The following is a 10,568-nucleotide window of genomic DNA, read 5'->3' as shown; positions in this document are numbered from 1 at the left end:
GGGACAGCAAAAATATCAGTAGCATTTCAACAGGTTTTTGATATAATAAAAACTCAAGTTAGATACCGTTATTAATCAGCTGTAAGTTTTAGTTTGTTTGAACTTATTCATTATAATTATTGTACAACATTGTATAAGAATGCAAACATTAAGATCTGTTCTGTTTAAATTGATTATAGTCTATTATCAATTCAGGTTAAGAAACTTTGTTGCTTGCATCCTATTTTAAAGGCATTTCTTTTTATACTCTACTAAAATGCAACAAAAAAAGGGTTTGATTCTATTAATTTTGTCTTTTTTATTGCACTTTGNGGGGTAGCTTGATGTTTCTTAGAGGGTGCTCAAACATTTAGGGTTTCCCATTAATGTACCGGTCGCTACAGTAGAATTTTCTACTGCAACAATCCCCACGCAAATACACAGTGTACCCGCAACTGTTACAATGAAGGCTCGATAATCAGCTCACGGCATATAGGTGTAAGCAGGGGTAAAGTGATATTTTTATAGGTGGTGTGTGGACCTCACATAGGGGGGTCTGGGGGCAAGCTCTCCCGGGAAGATTTATTTTTAAATATTGAAGTTAAAAGCATCAATCTGGTGCACTTTGAGAGCAACATGAAGAGATCTATGGATACATCTCTCAACACCCATTTGAAACAGAACTGTAAACAGATTTACTTTTTCTTTATGGATATTTTACAAATCACTCCCTTTTAAACTTTATTCTTTTTTTAATGTCATATAGTATTTTATACCTGTTTTTAATTTGTTCTCTTATTTTTTTATAACTATAATGATCATATAAACGTGTGCCTCGGAAATAATTGTTTACACTTTACATTAATGGTGACCAAAACGTTTGAGATCCACTGAGATAACTTAGACTCTTTATATCCGTTAGCGTAGCTCGCTAGCACCAGAAGCTAACAACTACGATCTCCGGTACCGGTGCGCTCTCTCGCTCTCTCGCTCGTGCACGCACACAAAATGGCTCATTCCACACACACACAGAGCATTAATGAAACACAGAGACCCAGACGTAATAGTACTGTATCATGTTATTTTCGAATCAATAATTTTACAAATTATGATTTTCTTTTTTTAATCTTTTTTTTTTTAAATAACCATTTTTCCTCCTGGTCTCTCGCGCCCCCCCCTGACATGCCTCTGCGCCCCCCAGGGGCGTCGCGCCCCACACTTTGGGAACCACTGCTTTAAAGGCATCATGCTTTGGTCTCATTACACAGACACTGATGTTTTGAAATATTAGGTGTAGAAATAACCGCCAAGAGGCACACAGAGAGGGTTTACCGCTTGTTTCATTAAATGTGTATTAACAACTTCCTACCAGACACCATCTAAAACCTGCTGGATTTTAAGTTTTATGAAGCTAATTTAGCATGCATAGTCTGTTACCTCATTTTTCCCTCTTACATATATTACCAATATGGTAATATACAGTCTGCCCCCCAATACTCCAGGCCTAGCTCCTGTATAGTAGGCCTACTGTCTGACCCCTTTTCCCCATTATAATCTGTCAGCAGATGCTGCTGAGTGATTAGTGACAATGTGTTCATTCATGCAAAAAATAACAATGTAATCAGCCTAGGGTTATTTCTTAGTCTGGGAAAGTGGGTCCTACAGTATACTGTATATGATGAAATAAATTGATATATACAAGTTGTTTAGAAAAAGCTTAAAACCGGCATTTGACAACAAATGTTGCCTTACAGTTTTTACATCTTCTGTAGTGGATTTGGCATTTTATTTAAGTGCCATTTATTACCAATATATAATAAAGACACAATATAAATAAGCAAAGTAATAAAAACAAACCTCAATGTTCATGAGTTTGAGGATCTCTTTCTGAGCATCCTCAAACAAAGCAGCATTGGATCGACTTGATATAGGTGTACAAATATTGTCCACTCCCGACTCTTCCTCTGGATACAGATAGATCCCTGAGGGAACCTCGTCTACGGTCACCTTCCTCTCCCGCTGGTCCTGGGATGTAGACTGCAATGGTTCACAAACATGAAACATTTTCAATATAAACTATGACTTCTTTTTAGATTGGGAGAGCTTCACCTGCAAAAAAGTATCAATGATCTATGAGTAATAATGATGAGATGATTAACTAAGAATTACAACCTATTAAGTGTTGGATAATATCACATACTATGTTGCTGTGTTTTTAACGTACTTTAATGTTTAATCCACGTTTATATTTTTAAAACTTGTATGTTTTGAACAATACAAAAAAAGGTATGATTGCATTATGAGAACGTTTCTAGTAAAAACTTGTTAATATTTAAATAAACTGGATAAGATTGTTGTTATTCATGCCCTGCGGAAGTCTTTGTTCTGCAACACCACCAATTTTGAAAATTCCCAGGTAATTCCCATGGAAAGTTTCCATCTTTGAAAATTCCCGAAATGTTGCAACCCTAGCTGTAGTTATCCAATGTTATGTCACAAGATAAATTAACCTTATCTTCTTTGTTTCTCAAGAGTCTGCAGTGTACTGACCCGAGTAAACGTAGGAGGAGTGCTGCCATCCTCTGCAGAGACAGAGATCCGTCCCCTTTCGTACGCCATGTCAAAGTCCGATCTCAGGCCTGTCTGTAGAACTGCACAGACAAAGACATTGAGATATTCAGTATTAATTCAACAATCAGCTTTTGTTGTTAGGGGGAAAAATACTACTTCACTTCGGCAGGTTATTATTTTTAAACAGATCGAATTATGGAGCAATTTTCTGAAGATCGTATTCAGATTATTTCAAATATGTTTTGCTAAAGCACAATGGCTGAGAATTGTTTTTTAAAATATCAAGTTCATTGCTCATGCAGACACAAACAGTATGTAAGGTAAGAAGAATCATAAACACTTTTTTTCTTTCTTTTGCATTTTTTAAATCTAATTTTTATAAATTTATTTTTATTTGATAATGGACCTGTCTGCCTTTGTCTTCATCAATGAGTGAACAAATTAGTGAAAAAAGGTGAGAGTGTAGTTTGCCCTCAGTTTCACTTCACTGCTGGTTCTCATGTTTCAACATTAACACTGTGTTGTCATGCCATACATTTCTCTGAGTTAACATGCCGTCACCTGCAGAGGGTAAAGATAAGTCCTTCTTATTGCACTGTGCTTCATTTGAAAAAGAGAGGAAAACCTGTCATGCAGTTACAGCGGGATAAAAAAAACAAGCAAACTAAATGGGGGTAAAAGCTTGACTAAAAATGATTTCAATATGAAAGACGTGAACATGCCCAGAAACTAAGTATTGTACGTGTTGTTTATTGTAGATTGGTATGACATGAGAAGAGCTGAGGGGTTGGTATTAGGACACGGGAGCCGACCCTTTTGTGGTGCCGTTGTCAACAAATCTTCTTTCCACTCTGACCCCTTCCCCTCAGGCATCTCAGCAATGTTTCTACGCAAGTGCCTTCTCAAAATAGCACATCGTACAGCTGAAACTGAAGAACATTAAGAAAAAATGATCTCTCTGTGAACAGGGGCAGAAGTCCCTCACCGGCAATGTCCACAGGCATGGAGATGGTCCTGCTGAGAGTTGGCACTGTTGCTCCGTCCTTCCCTTGTTCCCCTCCTGTAGGTACATATAGAAAATCACTGGTAAGGAATTTAAAGAGAAACTAAACCCAAAACGGTGGCAGAAATAGAGAGTTAAGATTTGTATTTCACACAGATAATAATTTCCTATCTGTCTTTTTCTCCCTACCTGTAGCTTCACCCTTAACGGCAGCTTCTCGATGCTCCTCTGTCACAGTCAGGCTGCCGAAGCGCTTAACATGCCGGATGGGACTGGTGCGAGTTGGATGGGGAGATGGAGGTGGAAGACGTGAGGGCTGCATTTCCTACAGGACCATTGCAAATTATATGTGTATGATGTGAGATGGGGGAGAGGTGAAACAGAGACAAAGCATTAGCTTATTGCAACTCAATTTGTAATAAAAACAGCATGTGTGCTGAGTTTATAGCGCTGAATTCCTGAAAAATGCCAAACCACATCACCAGCAGATGTTTCAATGGGAATGTCTGGTGTGCTGTGTGTGTGTGTGTGTGTGTGTGTGTGTGTGTGTGTGTGTGTGTGTGTGTGTGTGTGTGTGTGTGTGTGTGTGTGTGTGTGTGTTAACTCACATGGCTGAAGAGCTCATTGGTGAGCCCGAGATAGTTGTGCAGGGCTAGGACTGTTACTCTTTGGAGACGAACCATGATAATCTAAACAAATAAAACAGGAAGTGATTCGTTTTTTCACATTGATGCGAACTGACACAACATTATAAAACCACTTCAGTTTTATGACTGCGTACATTTCTACTGAACGATAGAGGAACACTAGAGCGAGAAAGATAGAGGGAGAAAGAGGAACCAACAGAATTAAACACACAACAACCCACCTGTACTACCCGCACCAGGCTCTCAGGGTACTTCTCGAATATAGCAAGGAAGGCCTCTACGGGTAAACGGAGAACAGTGGAAACCTCTGCAGCCCGTGCTGAAACAGTTCTGTAAGGCTTCTGGTGGCCCTGGACACAAAGATCCCACATAGTACTTCAGAACATTTTCATATTTTAATAAGTTCTTACGTGAGAGATTGTTTATTCTAGACCAGGGGTGCCCAACCTTTTTTGAACCGAGAGCTACTTTTAAAGTTGCCAGTCTGCTGAGATCTACCAGTCCAAATAGAGAGACGTAGCCATTACTGACAGCCTACTACCAGGTAAATACACACTTCTACTTGTATAAAACTGACCTTTGTACGATGAATACTTCATAAAATACTGCAGATACTTTGTATTACCTCTTTCTACACACATACAAGTATTTACCTGAAGTTACACAACAGTGTTGTTGATACAGAGTTGGAGTTTATTCCCGTGTCACATACTACAGTGGGTAATGTTTTCAAGAAACATTGAACAGTGCTGCCACATATGACACAGGAACAAAAGAGATACAATTAGCCATTATATACAAATAGTGTTGCAACAAAAGTATAAATTAGGCTTACTAATAAGACAACTCAGATCTGAAGCTACACAGGAATCTGCTGCCAAAGTGCAATAAAAAAGACAAAATTAATAGAATCAAACCCTTTTTTTGTTGCATTTTAGTAGAGNGCTAAAGTAACTGGATGGCCTACCTGCCTGTCAGCCTTCCATCTGTGCACAAACTTATCTCGTGCCCTCATTGGTCATGTGCGCGTTCGTGTGTGTTGGTCCAACACACACGAACGCGCACATGACCAATGAGGGCACGAGATAAGTTTGTGCACAGATGGAAGGCTGACAGGCAGGTAGGCCATCCAGTTACTTTAGCCGGGCCGGCTCAGATGATTGGTCGTGCTTTTTACAGTACCACGGCTTCCACAGATGAAATTTTTTTATGGATTTTTCGTCAAAGCACTTAAAATATTCATTGCTATCGGGATGTTAAGAGCATTCCATGGAATATAACAAAAGTGTATCTCGAGCCGGTTTCTCAAACTTACATACCCTACCTCTAAGTACATGTTGCAGATTTGTCTGCAGCTTAAGCTCCATGCAAGTAGAATGAAGACATTTAATCAAAAATGCTGCTTAATTGACCATTGTTTTTTCTTCTTTCTAAAATCTAGGACCCATCCTTGTTAAATGGGAAAGTGACTCTGCACCAAGCAAAAGCTGGAGCCGTCTTGGCCAGACAGGGAGACCAGGTAGCCTACTTAACACAATAATTACTGGACTCTTTTTGTAGACTCATAATAAACTTCAACTACAGAAGCAATGACATAAAGGAATACAAGGGGTCTTAAGTTAGGCAGCTTTGGAAACTGTAAAAAAAATGTTAAGCTGATTATGTAACCCCTAAAAATCCTTGTCATAGAACCTGCATAATATGTAAAAAAGGTCAAATAATCTACTCTGCGCTTTGCATGTCTTTACAAACAGTGTGGCAAATCCAATTTCTACAAATAATCCAGTTTTTTCAGTTTTCTTTGTCTATATTTAACTAGTTTAAGAAGTTACACTTTATTTAAAAATGTTTAACTTACATGCAATAGGCTATACAAATTAAATGTATTACTCTTTTTGCTACCTGTGTGTCTATATTTTCTTTATTTTTTCTTTATTACCAACATCAGATTCAGGATTTAATATGTATTTGCTGCACTTTGCCTTGTGTATGGCAGTAAAGTATAGTAGAAGTGGAAATAAACGCTAATCAAATACAATTTCAGATGTATGTAGTCAAGGCAAATCATTTTCCTCCCTTCTTTCTTTTTTCTTTTTTCTTCTTCTCTCTTTTAGGATGCAAGTCTCCACTTTGTCCTGTCAGGTTGTCTGCATGTCTACCAGCGAATGATTGACAAGCAGGAGGCCGTCTGCCTGTTTGTGACCCACCCGGGGGAGATGGTGGGCCAGCTCGCTGTGCTCACTGGAGAGCCCCTCATCTTCACCATCAAAGCCATCAGAGAGTGTACTTATGTCAAGATCTCAAAGTCAGATTTCTACGAGTGAGTCAATCTCTTTCAAAATTCACGAACAAGGAAAAAACAAATTTTTAATTGAAGCTTTATGTACAAAATGTTTTTGGGAATCCAATATCTGGATTTCGTCCTGGGACATATTATGTTTCATGTAAATACAACAACATAACATCTAACTCACCAACAAAAAATTACACTGATCATAATTACTAAAATTGTATGCAGGGCAAACAATGTAATTGCTCCCTTTTACAGTCTGCGACCCAGGTCTACTTAGAAACCTTCAGTAGTTTTTTAATAATAATTTTCCATTATTTCCTTCATAATTAGTTGAAACCATTATAATTTGAGCTATAAATCATCTGCTTCCAATCAGTATTGATACTGTACAGCCAGTATGGCTCACGTCTGTGCCTGTGTGCTGCCCCCTGCAGGATCATGAGGGAGCAGCCCAGCGTGGTGCTGAGTGCCGCTCACACCGTGGCTATCCGCATGTCCCCGTTCGTCAGGCAGATGGACTTTGCTATTGACTGGATGGCTGTGGAGGCTGGCAGAGCTCTCTACAGGTTTAGCAAATATTGAGCTTTCCTGTGCAAATTGATCTCGGTCAGTGTATTCATTTCCATGTATTGTCTTCTGTAATATCTGTGTTTGTTCTCTTCACATATACAGACAGGATGACCAGTCAGACTGCACCTACATTGTTCTGAATGGTCGTCTGCGTTCAGTTATCCGCAAGTCCAACGGCAAGAAGGAACTTGTTGGGGAATACGGCAGAGGAGACCTCATCGGAGTGGTGAGTCTTTCTCTCCTCAGTCAGAGAATTCTGCCTGCATGTCAAATAAATCTCAGCAAAATCAAATATTGAACTAAAAGCAGATTGAAAAGGTAAAAATGGCTATCCGTTTAATGTGTTGATAAGCTGATATTGGGTATTTTTGTTTGAAGTTGATTACTATGTTGTCTGATTAGATGTAACCACACCCGGACAGTATAAATAAAAATGATTTCTTTACTAGATTGGTAGTTAAAACAGACACTGTATATTTCATATTTTGAAATCTATTTATATAAAAATATAACGATTCCAATCATTGATGTAGGTTGATTGGTTATTTGTCTTTATATTCATCTTCTTACAACTGGGTTCCCACAGACCATTACACATTTTTAAAGGGCTTTAAATCAAGCAATCTGAAAATATGGTCTAAATAGGTATTCAACTGTCATGTCTTTAAAAAGATAAGCAGTTGGAAGTAGGATTTTCATCCCCAGTGGCATTAAAAAGACAAAACATTCTTAAATCCAACTAGCCTTAAGCTCAAAGACCTCTGTAGTATAATTCTGTTTTATTGGTTCTGAAACATCTAAGGATCTAGTGTAATGCTTTAGGTGGAGGCCTTGACCAGACAGCCGAGAGCGACCACCGTCCACGCTGTGAGAGACACAGAGCTGGTCAAACTTCCAGAGGGAACGCTCAACAACATCAAAAGACGATATCCACAGGTCAGTGACTTCTCCTAGATCTGGTTGTGGTTGTGTGTGCGGCTGAACTGGTTCTGATGCTTGTCATGTGTTTAGGTGGTCACGAGACTGATCCACTTGTTAGGACAGAAGATTCTGGGGAACCTGCAGCATGGTCGCGGGCCATTCTCAGGTGAGATGATGACTAGTAGCATTTTATGTGCACACAAACAGACGTTCTTTAACATACATTATACTCCATTAACATACTTTCTGTCTTTCTTTCTTCCAGGCTCAGCCCTGAGTCTGCCCACGATGACAGCCAGTGCTGATGTCACCAACCCTGCCAGCAACCTCTCCACGGTGGCTGTCCTGCCTGTGTGTGATGATGTGCCCATTAATGCATTCAACCTGGAGCTCAGCCATGCCCTCAGTGCCATCGGTAGGCCCACACAGTTTTCACGTGTCCACTACACCCTTTTTATCTTGAGTCTGGTATTGTTTGGTTATAACAAAAGTATTCATCACTTACTAATATTAGTTTTATGTTCTTCACTGTTTCTCTAGTAATATATTTTTGCACCACCTCTGTTGTTTGTCTGTCTCACTTTGACACTTGCAGGTCCAACTCTTCTATTAACCAGCGAAATTATAAGAGAGCGACTGGGTGCCTCTGCTTTGGACAGGTCAGTCTAACTATTATAAAAGCCTCTCAGTTCTAAGGGATAAATCGCATGGCAGCGATTAATTATAAAACCCTGCCAGAAGAGACACTTTTCCATCTCTTTATTCCTGCTTTTCTCCTTTATCCGTCAGTGTCCATGAGTACCGTCTCTCCGGCTGGCTGGCCCAGCAGGAGGATATCAATCGGATTGTCCTGTATCAGACCGACAGCAGCATGACTCCATGGACTCAGCGCTGCATCCGCCAAGCTGACTGCATCCTCATCGTCGGCCTGGGGGACCAGGAACCTGCTCTGGGACAGGTATGCTTGGTCCTAGGAAATAAGAAAGAGAAAGAGGGGACATTATATTAACCAATAAGACTTACAAATACAAATAATAATACATGTACTCTCTTTGTCTATTTTCAAATGTTGTCTCCGTCCTCTTGTCTCCCCCCTCCAGTTGGAGCAGATGCTGGAGAACACAGCGGTTCGTGCTCTGAAGCAGCTGGTCCTTCTGCACAGAGAGGACGGACCGGGCCCCTCCAGGACGGTCGAGTGGCTCAACATGCGCAGCTGGTGCTCTGGACATCTGCACCTCAAGTGTCCCCGCAGGGTCTTCTCCAGACGCAGCCCCAGCAAAATAGTATGCAGCAAAGTTAACTCTCTTTCCTAGCTTTAAAAATAAAAAGTTATTCTTTAACTTGCCATGTACATATATTGTATAATTGTACGCTTTCAGAATCAGGTCCTTTCAAAACTAAAGAGTGCATTTATAAAAAACACAGCTTTGATGTGATTTTCATGTGTCATTCTATGTTTGTGCAGAGGGATGTATATGAAAAGGTGTTCGAGAAAACGGCAGACAGGCACAGTGATTTCTCTAGGCTGGCCCGAGTTCTGACCGGAAACAGCATCGCCTTGGTGCTGGGAGGAGGTGGGGCCCGGTGAGTCACGTCTACAGACTTTAAAAAGCCTTTGTGTTTTGTGATATGAAAAATGTAGGTTAATGCGGATAAGGATTTTGTAATGTAAAAATGTTATACTATACTTTTTTATATGAAACTAACAACATAAACAGTTATCTAGTGTGGGGGTCGCGAGACCCCGAGTGGGGGTCGCGAGATGATTGCAAAATAAAAATGGAAAATAAAAACAAATTAAAATTATTAAAAAAATGAATTAATTTTTTTAATAATTAAAAATATATATATATTATTAATAATAACGAGGCTCCCCCTTTGACAATCCACTAGCGCAGTGTTTCTCAAACTTTTTCATACCAAGGATCCCTTAACCAATAAAAAACACTCATGGACCCCCGTCTACCCCCCCCGTCCCCCCGTCGACAGGGGGTCGCCAGTCTGGCACTGTTATTTTGGGGGTCGCGGGCTGAAAAGTTTGGGAACCCCTGATCTAGTGTACCTGACAGTTTGTGTTTCCTCATGCAGAGGCTGCTCTCATGTGGGTGTGATCAAAGCTATGGAGGAAGCAGGGATTCCTATTGACATAGTGGGTGGCACCTCAATCGGCTCATTCATTGGTGCACTGTACGCTGAGGAGAGGAGTGCCGTCAGAACCAAGCAGAGAGCCAGAGAGTGGTCCAAGGTACAGCTGGCATTTATATAAATGTTTCAATAATTTCTGTCTTAGACTAGGACATTTTACTTGTAAATGAAAAAGGTTAGTTAATGAGCAGCCTTTAATTTGGTGTATTGCAAAATATTGAAAGGGAAATGCTTAAAACAGTGTTGTAGTCAAGTCACCAATTCACGAGTCCAAGTCACTCTCGAGTCCCCACTTTTCGAGTCCAAGTCCGAGTCACCCAGGGAGAGTCGGAGTCGAGTCCAAGTCCGAGTCACCCAAGGAGTGTCCAAGTCAAGTCCGAGTCACCTAGGGAGAGTCGGAGTCGAGTCCGAGTCACCCAAGGAGTGTCCAAGTCAAGTC

The 10,568-nt window shown here is 40.3% G+C and overlaps 1 protein-coding gene across 1 annotated transcript in view; it reads left to right on the top strand.

Annotated features, from left to right (window-relative positions):
• pnpla6 (patatin-like phospholipase domain containing 6) overlaps nucleotides 1-10,568 on the top strand; it is a 34,956-nt gene that overhangs the window by 12,406 nt on the left and 11,982 nt on the right. The window contains exons 9-21 of the mRNA XM_010768432.1: nucleotides 3,519-3,612; nucleotides 5,642-5,719; nucleotides 6,315-6,520; nucleotides 6,928-7,059; nucleotides 7,166-7,289; nucleotides 7,886-7,999; nucleotides 8,075-8,150; nucleotides 8,250-8,399; nucleotides 8,580-8,643; nucleotides 8,774-8,942; nucleotides 9,085-9,267; nucleotides 9,450-9,568; nucleotides 10,073-10,229. Coding sequence (XP_010766734.1) covers nucleotides 3,519-3,612; nucleotides 5,642-5,719; nucleotides 6,315-6,520; nucleotides 6,928-7,059; nucleotides 7,166-7,289; nucleotides 7,886-7,999; nucleotides 8,075-8,150; nucleotides 8,250-8,399; nucleotides 8,580-8,643; nucleotides 8,774-8,942; nucleotides 9,085-9,267; nucleotides 9,450-9,568; nucleotides 10,073-10,229 — 1,666 coding nt within the window. The remainder of the gene's footprint in view (nucleotides 1-3,518; nucleotides 3,613-5,641; nucleotides 5,720-6,314; nucleotides 6,521-6,927; nucleotides 7,060-7,165; nucleotides 7,290-7,885; nucleotides 8,000-8,074; nucleotides 8,151-8,249; nucleotides 8,400-8,579; nucleotides 8,644-8,773; nucleotides 8,943-9,084; nucleotides 9,268-9,449; nucleotides 9,569-10,072; nucleotides 10,230-10,568) is intronic.

Source organism: Notothenia coriiceps, unplaced genomic scaffold, assembly GCF_000735185.1.
Source record: "Notothenia coriiceps isolate Sejong01 unplaced genomic scaffold, NC01 NC01_scaffold00005753, whole genome shotgun sequence".
Lineage (NCBI taxonomy): Eukaryota > Metazoa > Chordata > Actinopteri > Perciformes > Nototheniidae > Notothenia > Notothenia coriiceps.
This window is presented reverse-complemented; position numbering and strand designations above follow the sequence as displayed.